At 47.7% G+C, this 21,538-nt stretch overlaps 8 protein-coding genes across 8 annotated transcripts; 4 read left to right on the plus strand and 4 right to left on the minus strand.

Moving 5' to 3' along the window:
- Nucleotides 1–760: 760 nt before the first annotated feature.
- On the minus strand, nucleotides 761–1,118 carry LY89DRAFT_728119 (uncharacterized protein; the record flags this gene model as incomplete). The annotated part of the gene is made up of 2 exons (XM_018219230.1): nucleotides 761–868; nucleotides 936–1,118. 2 exons carry the CDS (start codon nucleotides 1,116–1,118, stop codon nucleotides 761–763), a joined length of 291 nt encoding a protein of 96 aa, XP_018077721.1.
- Nucleotides 1,119–2,061: 943 nt separating this feature from the next.
- Nucleotides 2,062–2,912, minus strand: LY89DRAFT_728120 (uncharacterized protein; the record flags this gene model as incomplete). The annotated part of the gene is made up of 5 exons (XM_018219231.1): nucleotides 2,062–2,147; nucleotides 2,281–2,366; nucleotides 2,423–2,634; nucleotides 2,688–2,725; nucleotides 2,894–2,912. 5 exons carry the CDS (start codon nucleotides 2,910–2,912, stop codon nucleotides 2,062–2,064), a joined length of 441 nt encoding a protein of 146 aa, XP_018077722.1.
- A 1,106-nt stretch (nucleotides 2,913–4,018) lies between these two features.
- Nucleotides 4,019–5,774, plus strand: LY89DRAFT_573946 (uncharacterized protein; the record flags this gene model as incomplete). Its single annotated transcript, XM_018208711.1, has 4 exons — nucleotides 4,019–4,092; nucleotides 4,152–4,270; nucleotides 4,317–5,267; nucleotides 5,449–5,774. The coding sequence occupies 4 exons, from the start codon at nucleotides 4,019–4,021 to the stop codon at nucleotides 5,772–5,774; spliced, it is 1,470 nt and encodes a 489-aa protein (XP_018077723.1).
- Nucleotides 5,775–6,504: 730 nt separating this feature from the next.
- Nucleotides 6,505–9,314, minus strand: LY89DRAFT_680131 (kinase-like protein). The gene is made up of 3 exons (XM_018214018.1): nucleotides 9,143–9,314; nucleotides 8,636–9,094; nucleotides 6,505–8,589 (listed from the first exon to the last, which is right to left on the minus strand). The coding sequence occupies exons 1-3, from the start codon at nucleotides 9,177–9,179 to the stop codon at nucleotides 6,881–6,883; spliced, it is 2,205 nt and encodes a 734-aa protein (XP_018077724.1). The 5' UTR covers nucleotides 9,180–9,314; the 3' UTR covers nucleotides 6,505–6,880.
- Nucleotides 9,315–9,504: 190 nt separating this feature from the next.
- On the plus strand, nucleotides 9,505–11,813 carry LY89DRAFT_635664 (uncharacterized protein). The gene is made up of 3 exons (XM_018211454.1): nucleotides 9,505–9,920; nucleotides 9,987–11,368; nucleotides 11,416–11,813. Exons 1-3 carry the CDS (start codon nucleotides 9,699–9,701, stop codon nucleotides 11,744–11,746), a joined length of 1,935 nt encoding a protein of 644 aa, XP_018077725.1. The 5' UTR covers nucleotides 9,505–9,698; the 3' UTR covers nucleotides 11,747–11,813.
- Nucleotides 11,814–13,528: 1,715 nt separating this feature from the next.
- Nucleotides 13,529–14,962, plus strand: LY89DRAFT_548516 (amino acid transporter; the record flags this gene model as incomplete). The annotated part of the gene is made up of 1 exon (XM_018208271.1): nucleotides 13,529–14,962. A coding segment is annotated over one exon (1,434 nt), but the record flags the coding sequence as incomplete, so codon positions are not given.
- A 1,134-nt stretch (nucleotides 14,963–16,096) lies between these two features.
- Nucleotides 16,097–17,416, plus strand: LY89DRAFT_180516 (uncharacterized protein). Its single transcript, XM_018205606.1, has 2 exons — nucleotides 16,097–16,679; nucleotides 16,731–17,416. The coding sequence occupies exons 1-2, from the start codon at nucleotides 16,201–16,203 to the stop codon at nucleotides 17,233–17,235; spliced, it is 984 nt and encodes a 327-aa protein (XP_018077727.1). The 5' UTR covers nucleotides 16,097–16,200; the 3' UTR covers nucleotides 17,236–17,416.
- Nucleotides 17,417–17,596: 180 nt separating this feature from the next.
- Nucleotides 17,597–19,577, minus strand: LY89DRAFT_728126 (uncharacterized protein; the record flags this gene model as incomplete). The annotated part of the gene is made up of 8 exons (XM_018219232.1): nucleotides 17,597–17,945; nucleotides 18,212–18,322; nucleotides 18,379–18,393; nucleotides 18,449–18,484; nucleotides 18,544–18,577; nucleotides 18,912–18,921; nucleotides 18,990–19,335; nucleotides 19,462–19,577. The coding sequence occupies 8 exons, from the start codon at nucleotides 19,575–19,577 to the stop codon at nucleotides 17,597–17,599; spliced, it is 1,017 nt and encodes a 338-aa protein (XP_018077728.1).
- Nucleotides 19,578–21,538: the final 1,961 nt, after the last annotated feature.

The following is a 21,538-nucleotide window of genomic DNA, read 5'->3' on the forward strand; positions in this document are numbered from 1 at the left end:
TGGGTACGGAAGGGAAGGGCGATACCACATCATACTACTACTGTAATTTATTAGCTTAGCGAGGAATGTGAATATTCTCCATACAACTCTTGTCTCGGCGCTTTTCCATGTTGAGAGGTATTACGACTTTCTGCTTTGCAGTTATGTACTAAGAGGGATGTGTTCGAGTCATGCTATGTTGCGGTATATGCTAGTCAAATTCGAGATGAGAATTAAGGCATATAGTCGAGAAGACTCTCTTGTCGAGTTTTGCTGGGAATGGAGGTTCCAGGCGTTCGGCTCGCTGTCTTGGCGAAGAGGTAGTCTACGTCTTCTATTACTACTCTTCCAGTCCTACAAGGCTATGAATACACTCACAATGTACCCCCTGATCATTTGTTGCTTTGCCACAAAGATGGAGACATACTGCTTTGATTTGAACGGGCGTGCGCCTACAAAATTTGTGCGAGACATTTTTAATAAATAAAGTTCCACAGCAAAGCGAACATTCAAAGCGGGATAAGATCTCTCCTCTTCAAGTTCCATCATAATAACCAAATGTCAAGAAATTAAAATATGATCATGGTACACTGTACTTAAGAGTAATAGAAAATGCATCAAAAAGTACCGAATTGTCCTCTATGATTTTCACTGTCAAAGCATCGCAAATTTTCCCTACGATAGCCTAAATAACGCCACCCCGCAATCGCTCCTGTAAATGCCCTCAAATGACAATTCCACCCATCAAATCACTCCCTCTAACTCTACTTCTCGTCCCTTCCTAATCCTCAATAAACGTGACCTTCTCGCCCTTCGAGTTCCAACCTTGCATCGATCCATGCTCATCTCTCTTCTCAGAAACCGCAACCGCACAGCAACTGTAGAATGGCTAAGCAACACATCCATCATTAGCTTCCTTACTCTCTTTCAGCTTTGACTAGAGTGGGAGAACATACGAAATCGAAGCAGTCAAAATCCGCACACGAAACTGCATTGCAGAGACCGCAGCCGCTAGTGCAGCAGTATTGCTCGACGATGGTGATTTGGCGGGAGCGGAGAGCGGCGGCGGGGATGGGTTCGGCGGAGATGAGGGGGGTGAGGGAGGTGAGAGCTAGGAAGATGAGGGTGAGGAGAAGCATTGTTGGGGGTTGGTTAGGTAGTCAGTTAGTGTAGATAAAGTTGAGTTGTTGTATTGGTGGAAGTTGGGTTCAGGATTGTAGTTAAGAAGAAGAGGGAGGGGGAACAGTTGGGGGCTTTTATATCTGAGGACCGCTAAAGAAGAAGCGTAGCTAAGGGTTTGAATATAGAAAGGGCGTATAGGCGTGAAGCAGAGCTAGAGACTTGTGGTTGAGGTCGGTGAATAAGGAAAGCTGCTGGTGTCCGAGCAAACACGGTTAGCACAAGGAATATGAACAGTACCTACCTGATTACCTGATCTAAGTTAACGAGTAGTCAAAGGGCACGATTGGGAGACAGAGAATATCCCGGTCGCCATTAATCGATGTTCTTGGACCACCTATTCAAGCCGTAGGGGATGCTTCTTCAGGATGGCAAATGTAAAGAACCACTTAGCTCAGATCAATGGACAGGCCACACAGCTTTCTGCCTTACTTGCTGGAAGCAAAGAAAAGGGTATACTTTGATGTAAACTGGTCGTGACATTGTCCGTTTGCCTATGGAACGATCTGAAGATACTTAAGTGGTTTAGATAGCACGTGATGCTACCTCCTTCATCCCTCAAAGTCTCTTACAGAGGGAAGAGACGATAGCTCTACCGTGGTCGTCAATAACTATCGACGGCGGTAGACGCCATAAGATGAAGCCATTCAACTTGGGGTTTTGATCAAGCACGATTCAAGGTTCTGTTTTCCAAAAGATTCACGTTTAGTGATGAGCCGATCTGTTTGCAACCTCAACTTCAACTACATGGACTCCAATCCCTCAACGCACAGCCAATCGCTTGAGGAGCGGCCGCAACGACCAAAAAACAGTCAAGAGAGAACTCGGGGAAACACGGATATTGATGGCAATGCACAAAGCTATCAGCTGCATCAGCCTACATCACACAGCACTCGCTCAACATCAGATTGCCAATGGCAGTTGATCAACACCCCGACTTTCGAGGAAAACGTGTCGACATTCGACGATAGCAAGAACATTTCGTTCGACTGTTTCAATGAAGAAGATTGTGAGAATATTTGACAACGGCAGTGCATTAAAGAAAACTTGGAAAAAAAATTACAAAAAAAATGTCTCTGTCAAGTTCCTGCTGTGTGAGTGGGAGGAAGAGGATGTGCTTACCGGACCAGCCGACAGGGCCCCGGATAGTGGGAAGGATACAGAAGGGCGGACATGTGTCCAGGACGATCTGAACAGGATCAAGGATCCTTTATACTTATGATGTTAGCTTAAGTTGCCTGAGATCTTAGGTAGAGGTACTTACTGGTGAATTTTGATAAAGAAGGAGAATGAATCATAACAGAACTCTACAGACATGGCTGCTGCTTTGCTCTCGTGGAATTTCCCCTCGAGGTAATCCGCGAATCCCTGCGGGTCTCGTCTCAATTGGTCTAAGTTCTCCGGGGTCTGGCTGGCTCCAGACCCCGGAGAGACATCCGGAATGTCCGGAATGTCCCAGTGGCCTTGGAGGGAATGCTGGTAAATGTTAGTGAAATGTTACACGATGCTTCGGGATGGGCAATACATACGAAATTACAATGATTAATAACAGTGGGGCGGGGGCACCCTATCTATTGAGAATGTTAGTATTAAAATCATTCACCTTTTTGATGAACTAGCAAAGAACTTGACAGAGGTAGTTAGGGGATAATTGTTTATCGAACCTTATACAAAGGATAAACGTCCGTGCGTAATTTCGTGTTTATGTCTCCGGTTCAGCATAGGCCGGACGGACCTGTGGTAATCAACACCATTTCTTGCCCCAAACTTTTTAGCCAAAAAAAAAAAAGAAAAGTATATAAAATCGCTTAATCTATTTTGTGTGCCGAATCTTCGTTAGCTAATTATTTCAATAGCCGACGAGTATGGAGGTATATACTTACTGCTAACAAGAATACCCGGTGTCTTCACCCTCGAAGCAAATAGTTTTGGAGCGCAAAGACTTGATGTTGTGCCTACACCTCTGACCAAGTAGATGTAGCAAGCATTCAAGACACAAACATATAGAGTTTAAACAGGTTCAAAGGAAGAGGCAGTAGAGACTGGAGATATATGACATAAAAACAGAGGGACGGAGTGTACGCAAGCAACAAGTACAAAAGACAATGCACAGGGCTCAGGGCTCAGTATCAGCACAAGTAATATGATTATGGCATGTCGGTTGGTGCCCATGCCGTAATCGTCATGGCTTTAGGGAATTGTCTCTGCATCCTTACCTAGCTAGGCATACTTCGAGACAGGCATGCTGAGGATGTCAGTCACGATTTGAGAGGTCAAACATCGTTTCCTGGGGAGCTTTAAGAATATTAGGCAATTGCGGAATCTTGTTATCGAAGGCATCACGGGCGCTCTCGAAATCTCGGATTTGATCCTGGCTGCTATTATGATCGATGATATCGATGCAGCTTATTCCTTGGTGTAGGATCTAAATTTCTGCTCGAGACCCTGCTTCACACCAGCCCAGATGAGAAGGTGGATCTAGCAAGCACAATCTACTTTAATTCAGCATACGAAGCTTCTCTTGACTATTTGTACCATCCATTACGAACCGCTTCCTTCAGATCAAAGATTCCAGAGCAGTAGATACAGGACGCAGATTTGGTCTGCCATCCAACAGCGAGGAGCCTAATGAAAGGTTCCTCATCACACACAATCCTCTGTGGTAAGGCAGAATTGTTGACGTGAGTCGGGTGGATGAAGAACCAAGAGAAATGTTCGTTCGAGGAAAATTTGAGGTTGTGGTTCGCTGGAAGCGTTACCCGATATGGACTAGCTCGGAGCTAGATACTTAATCCACACTTTTCTTTGCGTCCCGAACGGAACCAAGAATTTCTTCTGATATTGTCACAGAAGCCTCCGCATGGAATCTTTGAACGAAACACTGTGGGATGTAGTGATCTCAGGAACGGGACTGAAGCATTCGCTACTTGCGCTGTGAGCATTCATCTTGCCTGCGAAGTCTTGATCAAGTCTGACTGACCTAGTGCTTGAAGAGCTCTGTCCCGCTCCAACAAAAAGATCCTCCATGTCGACCAGAATGAATATTACGGCGATGCCGAAGCTGCTTTCAGCTTGCAGGAAGTGGACGAATGGGTAGAGAGGGTGAACGCAGGTATGATGCGCTCAACAGGCTTAGGTTATCGCTGATTTCGTTTTAGTATCTCCGAGCAATTTTCGAAACGCTTCACTTTGGAAGACGACCACCTCTAACGAGTCCGACAAGCTTTCCTTCTCGAGAGCATATACCCTCACTCTGTCTCCGCAGATCATATATACTAGGTCGAAGCTTCTTTCGCAGCTCGTTTCCTCGAAGGTATACCGGCAGCTCGAGTTTCAGGCAGTCGGAAATTGGTGGATTCTTGGCGAACATTCTCTAAACCGCTTGCCTAATGGCCGAGAGGATATCTTCCGGGACAAATCCATCGACAACCGAGCGAAAAGGGGCCTGATGAAGTTCTTGAAGTTTGTCGTCGACTATGAGAACCAAAACGAGCTATGGCAACCCCAAGCTGACAGCGGGCTGGCCGGATTCTTGTCTTCACATTTTCAACTGCCTCCAAATCTTCAGAATGTCATTTGCGCCTTGACACTGTCTTTAGATGCGCCAGAATCGACCAAGGTTAGCTGGTCTCTACCCAGGATAGCTCGGCATCTAACTTCTATTGGAGTCTTCGGACCTGGCTTTGGAGCTGTTGTACCAAAGTGGGGAGGAGGCGCTGAGATTTCGCAAGTTGCTTGTCGAGCTGGCGCTGTGGGTGGAGGCATCTACGTACTTGGAATCGGTGTCAAAGAGTCGAATACATCATCGGAAGAAGCTGGCAACATTACGCATGTCCACCTCTCAAATGAGGATGTTGTGAAGACTAGACATCTCATACAATATCCGGCGGCTCGATCTACCGATGCCAAAGCAGTGTCTAAGGTTATTGCTATTGTCTCGTCATCCTTAACGACTTTGTTCAAGAACTCCGTCGAAGGTTCCCCTCTCGCTGCTGTCTCAGTCATCGTCCTACCTGTTAGCACCGTTATCGTGGAGGAAGCATCTCAAGCCACGCCAATCTACATCATGGCGCACTCGAACGAAACAGGCGAATGCCCTGCTGGACAATGTTAGTACACCATCTTCTTCTACTCTCCGTCCTGCATTATATGATGATTCAACTTTTAATACTTATCTACATTGTCTGAATTTTCTTGAAGATAACTACCTCTGACAGTCTGAAAACGCTTCCAATCTATGTCCATTCATTTTGATCTAGCTTCAATGACTATAGCTGACCGCATAACCAGGTGTTCTCTACGCTACTATGCTTTACTCTGAGCATAGTAAGCAGCTTCTAGACGCTGCTCTCGATGTTTTCCTAGCCAGAGTAGAAGACACGCCGGAATTGCTTTACAAACTATATTACGAACAAGAACCGGAAGAAGAGAATGAAGCCCAGACCGAATCACTGGATCCATCACTCGACCTTGCATTCAATGATGCAATCCTCGAGGATGTCGAATCTCTATGGAAGACTGTCATAGGCGACGAAGCAGAACAGGCGAGATTCATGAGATTCGAGGACAGGGAAGGCATGAGCGCTGACGATGACGAACTTGATGAAGGATACTGATGCGATATGGGTCATGGCAGGTGGGAGTCTGGTGTTTTTGTGGAGATCTTGTGCAAATCGTGGCTCTTGGTTTCGTTTCTGCACACATACCAATGTCATAATTATGTTCCCAATCCGCTACTCCGATGACTTTGCGTTCGTGATCATTAAATTACTCTTGATTCGGAATCTTTGGAGAGCGTTTATTCATGTCCGCCTTTCTGACCTTACACTCTTCCCCGAGAAGCTTTCGTCGGCAGCCTAAGCCAAAGAGAGACATGATTCCCTCTCTCATCTATTGATCTGTGGTACTACTATAATCGAAACTTCCCATTCAGCATTCATAGCCAAGAGTTCCTGGAATCTATCAAACCCAAGCCTCTCTACATAGCATAGACCTAGGTAGTTTTTCAACCCAAGTTTTAGAGCGTGCATTCACATTACCAGTGGACGAAATTCCGAGCTTCAGCTCAGGGTTTCGAATCCCCAATCCTGGAAATGCATAGCTGTGTACTAGTGATTATGTTTGAGCAAATACGGGCAGAACAGTTGGTATTATCTTATTATTTGGTTGATTTGCTTAGTAACGTTGATGTTTTGCTTTCCCGTGATGGTTTCAGGGGTATTCGCGCGATTCGCGCCATTTGCGCAAGTTGCGAATGATTTGTAAAAGGTCTCAGAACCTGATTTTGAAAAGGCACGAGGGTTTTCAGATCTTCACCTCTCACATAAGACACATTTAAGTTAATTTCTCTCATTCATCTCTACTCCAACCTTCAGCTATCACTACCCTGTCTCCAACGTACCAGACAGGCAACACTACATGGACACTTATCCTATCCATTAAGATCCAATCTCAACGCCATACACCAACACGCCACTACTCCTCTCAAAAAGAGAAGAAGCACCATCACCGAAAACCATGGCTTCCTTTGCTTTGCTCCGCTCATGCGTGACTTAAGACAAAACCCACACAGACCACTCCATGCAATGCTAACAAAAGAAAATCCTACTCGCTGCAGGTAATGTCGAATGCTTCTACCTCCCATGTGCTCATGCCTTTCCTTCCCTTTCCCAATCTATCGTGGTACCTTTTCTCGTTTTGCGTAGCTCGCATTATGTCTCGTTTACCGTCTCAACGGTGCTCGACTTCTCACCAGGAATGGACTTGGCATTTCGTCCCTTTCAGGGTCCCATACTGGTGGCTCGCCTCTATCTGCTGCTGCTTTCTCAGCCATTCTCGCAGCGAATGCTCGGCCCTTTGGTTCTGGACTCCTGTTTCCATCAACTTCGATCGGTCGTCCCCCGGCTCTAGCTTGTGCAAGTTCGACAAGCGTCCGCCCTTTGGGAGCAAGATTGTTTGCGTTAGTGGCCTTGATGGCCATATTATTCTTGGTAGCCAGTTTGTTGAGGTCTTCTGAACCATTAACATTCTTGCCTTTGGTGAGGCTAGTTTTCCGTGTCGGCGAGAGGGGTACATTCTCGTGCGATATGAGATTCGTGGATGATGGGATTTTGGACAGACGTCTATTGGGCGACGAGCTGCGTTCCTTCAGTGCCGCATTACTCGTTTGCGGTCGCAAGTCAGGGGCACTTGACAGCGTGGGTAGCGTCGGTGCCGTGTTTGCTTTAGCAGCTGTAAACAAAGCTGGTTGTGATGGTTGCTTATGAACTGGTGCCGTTTTCTGCGAAATTAGTGGTGGTCGGACTCCATTTGACTTGAATGGGTTCTTCGAAGACTTCTGTCGAGTTGGCGATGGCACTGGAGGTAGGTCGTCGTCGTCTGAATCGTCCGAGTTCATGAGCGTTGGTTGCCAGCGAGCTTCTGCTGCTGCGCCCGCTGCTGCAGCGAAGATATTGCGGCCCGTGCTAGGAGCCTTGGTGGCACCATTTCGGCGGGGTGATAGCGAAAGAGAAGCAATTGATATCGGTGATGGTTCGGCCATCTCGATGTCCATTGGTGTGCCAGCAAACATGGTTTGCGCTCGACCGAATGGAGTTCGAGTGCTTTTCTTGAGGGCTTTTGTAGGCTCTGGCGAATCAAGGGAAAGACTTGTTAGATCAGTTGAAGAAGGGAAGTCATCATCCCCATTCGTGCTGATTGACGTCAATGGGATATCGTTCATGATCATTGACCCCGAACCAGAAAATTCCTTCGCAGAAGAATGACTTTGTGTGCTGGCTCGCTTCTGAACTTCGACATCAACCTTCTCCTTCACTTCATGATCGAACTTCTTCTGAAGTCTTTCAATCTCAACTTGAACAAGGCGATTGATCTCCAATTGAGCCTTGACTTCCCATTCGCGTCGGAGTTGTGACTCAATCTCCTGTCGCATCTGAAGCTTTTCCGCCTCCAGATTTATTATTCTCTCTTCAGCTTCTTGCAATCGCTTGCTGGTAAGCGCCTCCTTATTCTTCACTATTCTCCCAAGCTCCACCACCTCTTTCTCCTTTCGCATCAACTTCACAACAGGAAGATTGAGAAGTGTAGCAGTATCTGGTCGTCGATCAGGATTCACTTTGAGGCAGTCCTTTACGACAGCATTAAGCTCTGGTGAATACACGGTCGGCAAAGCCCCAATCTTGCCTTCCTTGATTTTTTGGACTAGCCCGAAATGTGTCTTCGCATTGAAAGGTGGTTCTCGTGAGCATAGCTCGTAGATAATACACCCCAACGACCATATGTCGGACTTCAAAGTATACCGCTCTCCGGCACATATTTCTGGAGACATATAAAAGGGGGTGCCGACGTAGGTGGATGCGAAATCGTGGGATTGCATGATCTTGGATAGACCAAAGTCTCCAAGTTTGACTGAGTTATCTTCATCAAGAAAGACTACACTGTGTCAGTAAAGGAATGATTTATGATGTTGCATGCTTACCATTCTCGGGCTTCAAGTCTCGATGCAGGATCATGACACCACCTGCTGGTGCTTTAGGCTTCGCTGAATTGCCCAAACCCATAACATTGGCGCCAACTTCCGGGGGGTCGATGCCATAGTGACATCTGTACAGCGCAGTGACCAGTTGAGAGAACATGCTCCACACAAAACCTTCTTCTGCATATTGATTCTTGACTTGGAGATCCTTGATGACACGTCCAAGATCCCCATTGCCACAATATTCCATATATAGATGAAGGTCTTGAGAGGATTTGAGATGTTCTCGGTGGTAGTATCCGACGATGTTTGCGTGTCGGAGCGAGGAAAGAATCGCAAATTCAGCGTGTAGCTGCTCTCTCTCTTTCTGGGACATGCGCAGGTAGTTGATCTCTTTGCGACAGAGGACTTGACCATCTTGCTTCCTGCGCACCTTTCTAATAATACCGAAGGAGCCATGTCCTAAAAGCTGTCAGTTCTTGCGACCAGTGGCGCATCCAGAATACTGACCTATCTTCTCTAAAACCTCGTACTTTTCCTCCGACATAGTTCCTGATCCGTGGGGTCAGGTTGGTGATAAATGTTGATCAGCAAAAGATTGCAAAAGCCAATGCCATGAGCGAATGTCTTTGGCTCGTCCTGTGTTAGTAAAACTGTTGTCGTGTGTCGTCGTTGCTGTTCTTGAACTTTTGATTCAGATGCACAACTCGGTTTCGCGATGTCAACAATGCATTCGGGAGTTGCTCCTGACAACCGAAGGAGGAAGCGGCCGCCCAACCCAGTTTTCCTCCACCCTTCAACCACTCAACAGCTTCAACTCTACCCCTGTCTCAGGTGGCGAATGAATGTTCTAATCGATAAGCAATGAGGGACTCATGGTGGAAATGTCTGTCCGCCTCTCGAGCTCACGCCCTTCAGAATATATTATGGCATACGAAAGAGCTATCGAAACCACTTGAACATATCACGCCTCATCTACGAGTACTTTGTCTTATGGCAGGACATCAACGATTACGGTTACCCTCCCCAGGCATTTCTAGATATTCGAGCAGACGCTGTTGCCGACATGGTACTTCGCAAGGACCAGCTTGAAGTCCAACTGAAGGACGAACATCAACTTATTCGAGACGGAGTCCTGAAAGACGAAAGTCCACTTGATGATAGCCCTGAATTCCACGACCTCTGCAATGCTTGCCGCATCGGAAATTTGAAAGGTTGTCAAGAAGCAATCACTTCTGGAGTCAATATTAACGCAAGAGATTCTTTCGATTATACCCCACTGATATTGGTAAGACCCGCCACCTTTCTTTGACCCTCTTATCCCTCTATCTAGTACGCAAGCTGATTACTTCAGGCAAGTCTTTGTGGGCACTATGAAGTTGTACAGCTTCTACTCGAATCTGGGGCACTCTGCGAGCGAGATACTTTCCAAGGCGAGCGGTGTCTCTACAATGCACTGAACAATCGAATACGAAACCTCCTTCTCGAATACGACTATTCTAAAAGCACCGATCCTCTGCAACCCTTTGCCTCGCACATTACATCTCTGCTTACCCGACAAGAGCCAAAAACATCGGATATATGCTTGACTGCTGGGCCTGAGCAATGGAATTTGCACAAACTCATTCTTTCGGCGCGATCACCATACTTCTCCAATAAGTTCGTCGCTGCTCCCGAGACATCAGTATCAAAGCTTGCTACGTCGATACCTGCGGAAGCTTTTCATATCGCCTTGAGATACCTATACCTAGGTGGAGTTCCGGCAGATTTGGAATTGACCAACACAAGTTCTGTGACTGAAGAAGCTGTTTTCAAAGGATTGGATAAGATCAGCAAACAGCTTGAAATAGATTCGTTATGGCAAAGCATATTATCATCAACTGATAGACGGTTGTCGCGGCAGAGGCAGCAAGATGAAGTTGCCCGAGGACGAATTCAGCTTGAGACGTGGTACAAGACCAATGTTTTGAAGCACAAAGTACATGTGGATAGCAGCAAAGCACAAGAGGTTAAATGGACTCGAGACAACGCAATATTTGCAGATGTATTGCTTCGAGCAGATGTAGAATCACCAGACGAACCAAAATCCGGGCAAGAAACACCGACGGCAAGAAATACACTAGGACCTCTCAATGGAATACCTATTGGTCCATCATCAGCATCAAGATCCCCGTCAGTTGCGAGGAAATCTAAGCAGACAGTTCTCTTTCCGGCTCATAGAGCGATGCTTCTGAGGTCAGAATACTTTCAGGCAATGTTCAAGTCATCTTTCATGGAAGCTCAGGTCACCGAGTATCTTCAGATCGTCAATGTGGATTGCACGCCAGAAGTGTTGGATATCGTTCTCAACTATCTGTATGCGGAGAAGACCGATATTCCCATAGAACTGGCATTAGATGTGCTCTATGTTGCGGATATGCTCTTCATTGAAAAGTTGAAAACAAAAGCCGTTATTGTTCTGAGCACAATCGGGATGGGAACTAGAACTCTTGCGGATCACACACATGTCGAGGCTGGACAAGAGCAAGAAATCGAGGTCGAGCCAATCAACGTCTACGATGTCATCCGTGCCGCTTGGACGTTGAAAGTGCAGCGGTTGGAAACTTTCAGTGCGCGATATCTGGCTTACAGACTCGAGGATTACATCGATGAAGATGACTTCGAAGAATTGATCAAAGAGAGTGCTTCGATGATTCAGAAACGGCAGGAAACTGACAGTATCGAATTGCTTGACGAGTAAGCACTTCATTTAAAGTAGTGGACCTCAGCTAACAATAGCATAGTATTCGATTCTACCTGTCTGAGCGATTTCGTCTACGTTTCGAAGACTCAGGCCTCGACGACCTCATGGATGAGAATGGAGAAATGAACGCCGAGGCAGCCCAAGCCATATCCGAGGGGGCTGAGAGGCTTGACGAGGCTATTGACGTAAAGTCACCACCATCAGATGAGATGAAACAAGTCGATCCAGCTTCGAATCCGTTCCTGAACGGTGAAATCAAAACATTGGATGGAGATATTGCAGGAGACGAGTTCACTGCTGACGCTATTAATTATCAAGTGCTGCTGGGCAAGATCGACAGGCTGCTTGAGAAGTTGAAACTGGACGCGTAGAAAACCAAAGATAGATACAAGAATAGACTGTACAAACAATTCACGTCGAATGGATCCATCCACATGGAAACGGTGCCCCATGGAGCACACTTATGATCTGCGCCTATCGTGTACAAAAATACAAATCTCCACGTTCAGCAAATCACGATGTTTCCAATATGTGCCAGATAGCTGGTCAAGATCGTTCGCCAAGAGAGCAGACTCCAGGACCCACAAGATAAGAAATGCCGCACGTTGCAAGTCGTCAAAAGTTACCTCGAGTCACATCTGACGCTTGGCAACAAGTCTCAATCTTCAAATGCAAATGCCGTACAACGCAGTCGTTGATTCCTTGGTAACTTTTATTTAAGCTTCCCGTAATCACTTTTATCCTCCCGCCTACCACAATGCCGGAGGCCACTCCCGGACATTTGTCAAAAGATCAGACAAATCCACATTCCATGGTGTGTTCCTTAGGGAGTCCATCACACACCTCGAAACATGCAGAATCCCCCATGCCAATGAAATCCTGACTCAAGTGGCGGCAGTTGCCAAGCCTTCCAAACAACAGGACCGGCTCCTCTCTCGACCATACCGCATTGGCATTGATCTCCGACTGTCAAACTGGTGGGAATCAGGGGATTTTGTAAGGAGTAGGACTGTTGCGGAGGAGATTCGCTTGGTCGATCCACCTAGCTCAACCATTCACAACCTCTCGCTTAGCAGCATACCCTGCTCACAGCTCGCTAACCCTTATCCTAATTTTCTCTGTCAGATCGTGTTTCACGTTCCGACAAGACATGTTAGAGCTTGGCTTAGCTTGGCCACCAGACTTGCCAGCAGCCACAACTTGCCCAGCGAAGGGTATTCCTTCTTATCTGATCTTCTTTCTGCGGCTCAAGTGCCTTCATCAGTTAGCATCCGCTGGATGTCAAGCTTCCGGACCCGGCCAAGTTTCAGCAGGCGGCGACGGATGTACTGAGCGTGAATAGCATGTCACTTCTGCCACTGCGAAGTATGTGTTGCGGGTGCCACGGACGCAAAAGGGCTGGGTATGGCTGGTCGAGGCTAATGTTCATCCTTTTTCTATTTGGGAGAAGCCTGAAGAGATCACAGAGCCAAGGGGATGTTCCCATCTTATGCGAATCTGATCATCGGCACGACCTCCTGTCAAAGGAGCAAGTCGGTTTCAGAGTCCCTCAAGAACTCTCTCATATCTTCGCATTCCCCCACACTTTTTCGCCCATTCGCATTCTCTCTTGTCGAAATCTGCTCATTCTCGAAGGGGTCGCATGTCGAATTGCGGCTGACAGCACCCACATCTAACGTTATTCTCCGAACACCCAATGAGCGGTCCCATTCTTTAGATAAAACCACCTCATTCTTTCTCAGTGCGGCTCGATGACGGGCTTCTCCCAATCCAGATCATCAAAATCCTTCATCGGAGGCGCAATCGAAACTGTGGCGTCGCCTTTACGAAATACCTTCAGAGATGGCTGTCGGTCACCAGTCACACCCAGAAGGACAAGACGGCCATCAACACAAGATGGATCATCAACTGGACCTCGCGGACTCTATGTCAATACGGAGCAAGCAAAGTATGGCGCATACTCGAGCTCAACATATCTCACCACACCACATACCTTTTCGATAACATCGCCCGCAAAAAGAGAAGCCTCATCATATCCACCCAAAAATCATTCAGATGACGATGTATCTTCGAGTACAACCCTTGTCTCTGCTTCAAACACACATCATTTCCTCCCGCTCACACCTAATTTCCTGCCGTCAGCCTCAAACGACAAACTCGGGACATTTTCAGCAATAAATGTGATCCTCGGGAAGACGGTCGGGGTAGGCATTTATTCGATCCCCTCCTCCATATTCGAATCCGTCGGCTCGGTCGGCGCCTCAATCTTATTATGGATCGTCGGGTCTCTGATCTCGTTTTGCGGTTTGGCCGTATATCTGGATCTTGGAACGGCCATACCCCGCAGTGGCGGAGAACGTGTGTATCTTGAGCGCATTTTCAAGAAGCCTCGCATGTTGGCGACATGCATGTTCATGTCTTATGTCGTGCTCTTGGGCTTTAGTACGCCGAATTGCATCGTGCTGGGCGAGTATGTCATGTACGCTCTGGAGATCGAGGTCAACAGATGGAATGTCCGTTTGGTGGCTGTCAGTGTCATCACACTGCTGTGTATCATCCACGCTCGGTATAAGAAACTCGGCCTAAGAATCATCAACGTCTTAGGTGTTGGGAAGATGCTTATTCTGGTTGTTGTCATCCTATCTGGAGTTGCTGGCGCATTAATAGGTGTGGGCTCCTCCACATCGCCTCTCACTCGACGACGACTTGGCGGTATTCCCCTGGACGCCATACCTGATCACCATCTCTCGACCGCACAAAGAAATTTTTCGAACCTCTTCGCAGGATCGAGTACCCAGCCATACGACTACGCCACCGCTCTTCTGAAAATTCTCTACTCCTTCAGAGGTTACAGCACAGCCAACCAAGTCCTCTCAGAGGTCCGGAATCCAATCCCGACTCTGAAGCTTGCTGCACCCATCGCTCTCTCCCTCGTCTCACTAGGCTATATCCTAGCCAACATCTCCTACTTCCTGGTTGTTTCGAAAGAAGATTTCAGATCCTCCGGTGTCGTGATCGCAGGACATTTCTTCAAGAACATCTTCGGAGAAGTGATCGGTGAGAATGTGCTCCCGCTATTCATCATCATCTCAGCCTTCGGAAACATCGCCGCTACCTCTTTTGCCCAAGCACGCGTCAACCAAGAACTTGGGAAAGACGGCTTACTCCCTTTCTCCAGCTGGTTCGCGAAGAAGAATCAATGGGATTCTCCCACTCCCGGCCTGTTTCTCCACTGGTTGATCTCGGTCATCGTAATCGTCGTTCCACCTCCAGGAGAAATTTACAACTTCCTGGTTGATATTGGAGGATATCCTGTTTCCGTCATCAGCGTCGCGATCTCGCTTGGACTTTTGTACCTGCAATCCAACCCAGAAGAGAACTGGCAATCTCCGTTCCGCGCAAAGAAGATCTACACCATCGTCTTTGCTGCTTCGAATTGTCTCCTTCTGGTCCTCCCATGGGTAAAACCTAAGACAGAAAGAGGAGATGGTCGCTTTGCATACTACGCCTACCCTTCAACTGCTCTAGCTATCCTTGGTAGTGGAGTCATGTACTGGTGCTGGTGGGCCAAGATCAAGCCCTCCTTGTTCGCAGGAGAGAGCTGGCTTACTGCCAAGCGGGAAAGTGGCAGGAATCGAGGGCACAAGAGAGAAATGAGCAACGAGACATTCCCCATGATGCGATTCGAGAGATACGGAAGTGATGATGGCCAACCCGTCGAAGACGAAAATGAAGAAGAAGACCATGGCTTGTTGAAACAAAGTCCTGGACCAGAGGAGCCAGGTGAGGATGAAGGCGTAAGGAAGCGAGCCCCGTGTGGATGTCCTTTAACACATGGCGCAAAGAAAACTTAATTATAAGGACCTGTATATACATGTAACAAGCCAGTCGGAAAATGGAGTCGAAGTTGGATACATTGACTTGGGAATAAATGGAGGCATAGCGCTGGCGTACATAGATACCAATAAAGTATGAGTTCAACACTTTTTAATAAACTATTTCCTTCGTGCAATTGCTTTGGGAGTCCATGAGAGATGCTGTTCTTTATATCTTCTGTTGAGGTTCAAGCCAAGGACGACGAATTCGGTACCGACAAACATCGATCCCGACTTTTGGATCCTCCTTGTAGTAACATCATCTTGGCAGCAAGTGAAGCCGTGTTTGTAACTTGGCGCCTAGGAACTTGGCGTGACAGATATTTGAGGTTGGAAAACAGGATCTTGGCGCGAACAACTAGCCAATGCCTCCAATAAGTTATAGCTAGCCGAAAGACTTTCTCATTCACCTCCTGAGCTGTGCTGGTCACATGCCATGTCAACCAATTTCCAAACCTGGAAGCCATGGTTTGTCTGTACTACGAAGGAACATTCGAAGAATCTGCTGTTAAAACCGAAAGACAACCATATGGAGAACACATGGTTTACCTAGCAAATTAGCAGGCCAATATCAGATGAGACCTTGTGGTATAAGCAAGTCACCTGACGCGATCGTGATAACTCTGTTATATTCTCTTCATTCAGTACACCTCGATAAGATTATATACTTTCAAATTCTTCACCCTCACGGCTAGTCTGCATTTACCATCGGATCGATATTACAATTATCACGTGATATAACCCTGAGGCATCAATCTGCCCAGGTGGAAGTCAGATTTACAAATCAGGACTGCACAAGTTTTGAGAGTATCATGACTCCATTTTCCACGAAAGCCCAAAGCATCAGGTTTTTGAAGTAGATCTCGGTAAAGCAGATAATCGATTCACGCGCGAATCCTGCCCTTGCAAATCGTCGTCCTTGTCCCAACTCATCCAGCACATCCAACGGTATGGGTTTCGTCAAAATGCCTACTCTGGCAGCACACGTCTCCAGACCTGCCAAAGTTGCACTCACTGTCGCTTTCGTGGCACTCTATCCAGCAATCTGCATCCTTCACGAAGCCTGGGTAATTCAATGTGAACGTAGCTACGGGTATATCCGTACCGAGCCGAAACCTCGCCCGATAACCTCCAGATGGCGGCGGCGGCGAGCTCTTACCAACAGAGACGTAAAGCCCCCTGGTGACTGTTCACTATTAGCATTACCACGAGAGGTGAGAGATGAGATCTGGCGACACGTGATTGGGGAGCCAAAGGTGCATGCTTGGATTTCAGCTGTAGACAGCTCTAGAGGGCTAGAAGGGGCGAGATGTGGAGAGGTGTGTCAGCATTGTTCGTGGCACTCAGTAGGATACTCGACCGCGAGCACGGATAAAGCTTCTGATCCCACGTTTGGTGTCATGGGATGTCTGTTAAGTTGCGCCCAAACGTAGATCTTGTACCCTCCCCCTCGATTGAATACTCTGACAAAAGGAAACAGATATTCAGAAGCCATTAAATTGTTGTACTCCATGCCATCATTCGACTTCGCAAATGGCTCCAAAATTGCATACTTGCCCCGAGTGCTTCTTCAACAACGAATCAACCTCATTCGAACCCTAAACGTGACTTGGAGATTGGAGGATCCTCCATCACTACCCTCTCCACCACGACGATCTAGTGACCCAGACAAAATGGAGAAGGCAAAGCAAAAGAATCATCACTATCGCGAGACTTGGGTTGCCGTCTGGCAAAATCTGGCCGCTATGGAGGGACTTGTTGACTTGAAGGTGGAACTGAAAATCGGATCGAGGAAGAGAAGACATATTCGACACACGCGGTCGCACCTATGGAACGCGAGTGACCTCGAAATTGCGAAGACAGTGACGAGGCCGCGGAACTTCCAGCTCATTCTGCCTGCTGAGTTGGAGAACAGGGTAAGAGAGGATGTAACTGCACCGAATCTGAGACTTGTGCCATCACTCAATGCAAGAGGTCGATTCTGAATTCGATGTCTTCAGGGTCTTAAGATAGTAACTACTATCACTGAAGACTCGAATTCCCTGTACCCGCTAGACAATCTCCTGGCAGTATGTCAGATCCGCTGCTCATGTTCCCATCTTCTCTATAGCGAAGAAACTCACAGCGCTTGCCCTTTGTCTCCTTGGATTCAATCCCTTGATGGAACATCCTTGCTGCGATCGAACTTTCCACTACTCCATCACTGTTCTTCACGTGGGACAACGCCAAGTGGTATGGAAGCTGTGGTGGTTGCCGCTCACCTGCTGGTGGTCGAGACCGGCAAGACAAAGATTTCTCATCCTTCCCCAATATCTAAAGACAAACAAACAATCACACACCACCGACTCACAGAAGAGCGGGGTCGATCTCTGGAAAATTGGCTCTGACGGCCTCTGCCAAGGGCTCCTCCCAACGTCCACCGGTGCCACGCGCCGCGCCATGCAACGATAGTAGAAGGGCGCGCCACTCCCCCCTACCATCCTCTCCGACCTCGTCACCAATCTCCTCTTCATCATCTCCATTCTCTTCCTCGTCGTCGTCGTCTTCTTCTTCTTCGACTCCTCGGCGGGGGAGGTGGTGGGGCGGAGGAGGCGGAGCAAAGAAACCAGCGGGAGCGATTCCTCCACCGACGGCAACAGCGGCGGCTCCTTGGGAGGGAGCGGAGAAGTGCGAGGGGCCGGGCTTGCCATAGTAGCTGTCGATTACGTCAGTCAAGAACCAGACATGGTTGGTCGTAAAGTACTTACTCTGCTTCGATTTTTCCCTAGTTGCCACGAAGTCAGTCACTGGTTTCGTGATTCAAGGAGAACTGGAAAAGGGAAGACTATATATGTCCTCTTTCAAAGTCCTTGGCCAAGTGCAAGGACTTCTTGCTGGTCTACTTGTCCAAGAGCTTTCAATTATAGCCGTGCTAGGCACGACTTGTGAAGGGTAAAATGTTCAAGGAGAGTTGAAACATACCCGAACCAGTCTCTCATCCTCTCCTGCTGCTTCTTCGAGGCGGATTCATAGCCCGGAAGGGCGCGGGCGGCACGGGACACACGCTGGTTCACCAATTTCTCGTCGTCCGTTCTATTTATTGTTTAGTTCCCATTCTGTGGTTGTCCGTTGTTTCAGAGGCTTCCTACCTAGTTCGATTGGCCCTGAACAATACTGGTTAGCTACAGACAACAAGGCTGTTTAGATCTCTATACTTACTTTCGTGTATCCTTCTTCTCTCCTCCCTTCTTCTTGCTACAATACATTAGGCTTTGTTTTCATTCAATTGCTCGTTCGTTCAATGTCAAACATACCCTTGTCGTCCCATGGTGGTGATTGTGATGACTGCTATCAAGCACCGATATCAGCACAAAGATCATTCACCCTTCAGTCTCCTCGGATCCGAACGTACATCTGTATGCTGATTGCTGGGTTGGAAGTCGACGTAGATATGAGATCTTGTGCCGTGGGCTCGTAGTGAGATCGAGACAGAAATTGATCTCTGGTCGGGAATAGCCTCAACAAAACAAAGCTAGCGAGGGTCCCCCGCAAGCCTGCTGGCCATTGGTGCCTCGTATCGTCGGCCCCAACCATCTTGCCTTCTCTCTCATGAAGCGAGCGAGGTTTGCATAAAGCGAGTGCTAGTCCAGAAGAGCCGACACTGCATGTGCAGAAGTTGTACAAGTGCAATACTAGATAGGAGTCAGAGGCTATTATTGATACATGTGTTCAAGCAGATCTCGTATCATTGAAAGCATACCTTTGGTTTCGGAGAGGGACTGGTGCTCCGTTCATGGATTGCCCAGGAAGCAATGCACTGTTTTGGTTGAGCAGATTCCAGACAAGCACCAGCGAGTCTTCTGGACATTTGCCACTCATCCTCCAGTATATGCTTGAACTTTGAGGAGCCGGTGGCGAGCAGCTTCTTGGAATGGACTCGGTGTTTGTCTCTGATCTCGAAGCTAGTCGCATCATAAACCTTTGCCTCGTTCGGGTAGCGGATGATAACCAAGGTATCGCCGTGCTCTAGAAGTGCCTTGCTATAGTTGACCGCTTTGTTGTCTCGCGCCGCGAGTTGCTCGTTCTCCTTCTTGCTTGGGATTGTGCTACATTGCTGAAAGCTCCGAGAGGACGATTCTCATTGCGTCTAAGAGCACTGTCTACGCAAGCAAGTTGCAAGTGCATTCAGAGAGCTGGTGCATTCAGAGCGATCTCTGATAGAATCCTCGTACTCTGCAGCTTTCTTTGGATCCTCCTTGGCAGTCAGATTACCCGCTGCTTTACTGCCAGACTTATAGACCCAGTGGAGATTTGGTGGACTCGGAGCACAATTCGAGCAATGCTGCATATCGTTCGGCAGTGCATGCCCTCACTGGTCGACTCAGTATGGCCGTCTAATACACTTGATTTGTTGAAAAGCCATCCCATCTCATGCCAGAAGTCGGCTTGGATGATGCGAGTGACTTTTTCCCACTTATCCCAGGGAATGCATCATTCAGAGAGCTGGTGCATCCAGAGAGCCAGTGCAGCCCGTTGTCTCTTGGCGCGTTCTCAACGAAACGTGGTACCACCACAATGAGCGCTATCCTCGTCGTCGGGAATTGGGCCTCCTGTGAAAGGTCATCCAAAGCATCACACAAGGTGTGCTGCAGGAGCGAAGATGATACGAAAGACAATTCTTCGACCTTCTGGTTCTTGATATGACAGTTGGATCCCTGACTCTGGATGTATATGGGCCGGTGTTTGATATGGTCTCTGTTGTCTTGCTTCGTTGGCTATGCGGTGCTTCAGCCAGCTACCCGACTCTGGGTATCATGAATCTGTTGAAAAGTCAGTAAACAGGGTCAAGAGAAGGAGGAGTGGCATGATCACCTTTTTCAAATACTTTTCCATCAATTGCAGGTTGGAACGTAGCCATTGAAGACGTTGATAGACAAGACAAGGAAAAAGTCATCTGCAGATAATTGTCTCTGTGCGTCAGATCGAGGCTGAAGCTTAGTGCTAAAGACCATCGATAACAAAATCAGCCAAGTAGCACGTGGACTAAAGCACAAAATACATACGTAGGTACTATGAAAATTTCAACACCTTAGATGGCGCTTTGACCATGTAAATAAGATCGAAAGAGCTTCCTTGCAGGGTTTTCTTGTCTTCCAGACAACCTATTTCTCAGTTGATCAATCAACCTCATCGTTATTCCATACCTTGACAACTCCACCATGGCTATGTCTTACTCTTCAGTAACAGATCACAGGTCCAGTCGTTCAATTCAATCTCTATTTCGTATCTCCTTCGCCGGCAGAGAACGATTTGTCCCCGCTTCCCCGCGATCGAGATATTCCACCGTTGCGCGTTATGGAAGACACGAGATAGGAAAGATTTCAAGGCCAACCAGAAGAGGCAACTCCAACAATCTGTTTGAAACATATCTTCACAGGCTTTCCAGGTGAGTAGAAAGCTGTAGATGAAATACTTGTTCTGACATGGCATAGATCGTTTGTCCATCTTTGACACCCTGGATACATTGTTCTCATGACAGTTGAAGACACACATGGGTCATTCCCGAACCATATTTCCAAGAGAGATATTGAGGCCAACCGCGCAAGAACAGCATTTCACCAGCAACACCTCTCGCTAACTCCATCTCTATACATAGTTTCAGAAGCGATGTTCAAGCAGACAATACAATGCAACGATAGGACTCTTCCAGATACAGATCCTCGCTAGCCCTTTTCAGACTACTGATCCAGGAGAGATCTTTGAGGTCCACAAAGCGAGGCAGACCTAGCTACCCGAGCAATTTCCAGCAAATGGATCTAGCTGAATCTCGGATCATATGTTCAGGAGGGAGCTTGAGACCGACCATAGAAGGCGTCAACGAATCCATCAGCCGCAGGTCCTGGTTCTGGTTCTGGACTATGGGAATAGGAGAGGCGAAACGAACGAGGCAAGAGTGGAGTTTACAAGGACAACCTCCCCTCGCTTCGCTCTGGGACATGGGAATGTGAGATGTCAAATAAAGGAGGCGATGATAGCAGTCAACCAGCAACAACCCTCACTAGCTCCGCTCTGGGCTATAGAGCTAGGACATGCCGACAAAAGGATGCAGCAACAGCAGTCAACCAGCGACCACCTCGCTCCACTCTGCACTAGAGGGACAAGAGATGCGGACGAAACGAGGCAACAATAGCAACAGCTAGCGTCAGCCCTCGCTACACTCGCTCTACGTTGTAGGAAAAGGAGACGCGGACGAAACGAGGCAGCAGTAGCAGTCGCAGCGACAACCCTCGCTAGCCTCGCTCTACATTG

Source organism: Mollisia scopiformis (assembly GCF_001500285.1).
Source record: "Mollisia scopiformis unplaced genomic scaffold LY89scaffold_2, whole genome shotgun sequence".
Lineage (NCBI taxonomy): Eukaryota > Fungi > Ascomycota > Leotiomycetes > Helotiales > Mollisiaceae > Mollisia > Mollisia scopiformis.

Excerpts from the sequence above, each read along its gene's own strand:
- LY89DRAFT_680131 (XM_018214018.1), bottom strand. The coding sequence starts at position 9,179 with ATGTCGGAGGAAAAGTACGAGGTTTTAGAGAAGATAG. Across the intron at positions 9,095-9,142 it reads CGAGGTTTTAGAGAAGATAG|GACATGGCTCCTTCGGTATT; the intron begins GTCAGTATTCTG and ends GACAGCTTTTAG. Across the intron at positions 8,590-8,635 it reads AGACTTGAAGCCCGAGAATG|TCTTTCTTGATGAAGATAAC; the intron begins GTAAGCATGCAA and ends GACACAGTGTAG.
- LY89DRAFT_635664 (XM_018211454.1), top strand. The coding sequence starts at position 9,699 with ATGGTACTTCGCAAGGACCAGCTTGAAGTCCAACTGAAGGACGAACAT. Across the intron at positions 9,921-9,986 it reads ATTATACCCCACTGATATTG|GCAAGTCTTTGTGGGCACTA; the intron begins GTAAGACCCGCC and ends TGATTACTTCAG. Across the intron at positions 11,369-11,415 it reads AGTATCGAATTGCTTGACGA|TATTCGATTCTACCTGTCTG; the intron begins GTAAGCACTTCA and ends ACAATAGCATAG.
- LY89DRAFT_180516 (XM_018205606.1), top strand. The coding sequence starts at position 16,201 with ATGGGTTTCGTCAAAATGCCTACTCTGGCAGCACACGTCTCCAGACCT. Across the intron at positions 16,680-16,730 it reads CTGTTAAGTTGCGCCCAAAC|ATATTCAGAAGCCATTAAAT; the intron begins GTAGATCTTGTA and ends AAAAGGAAACAG.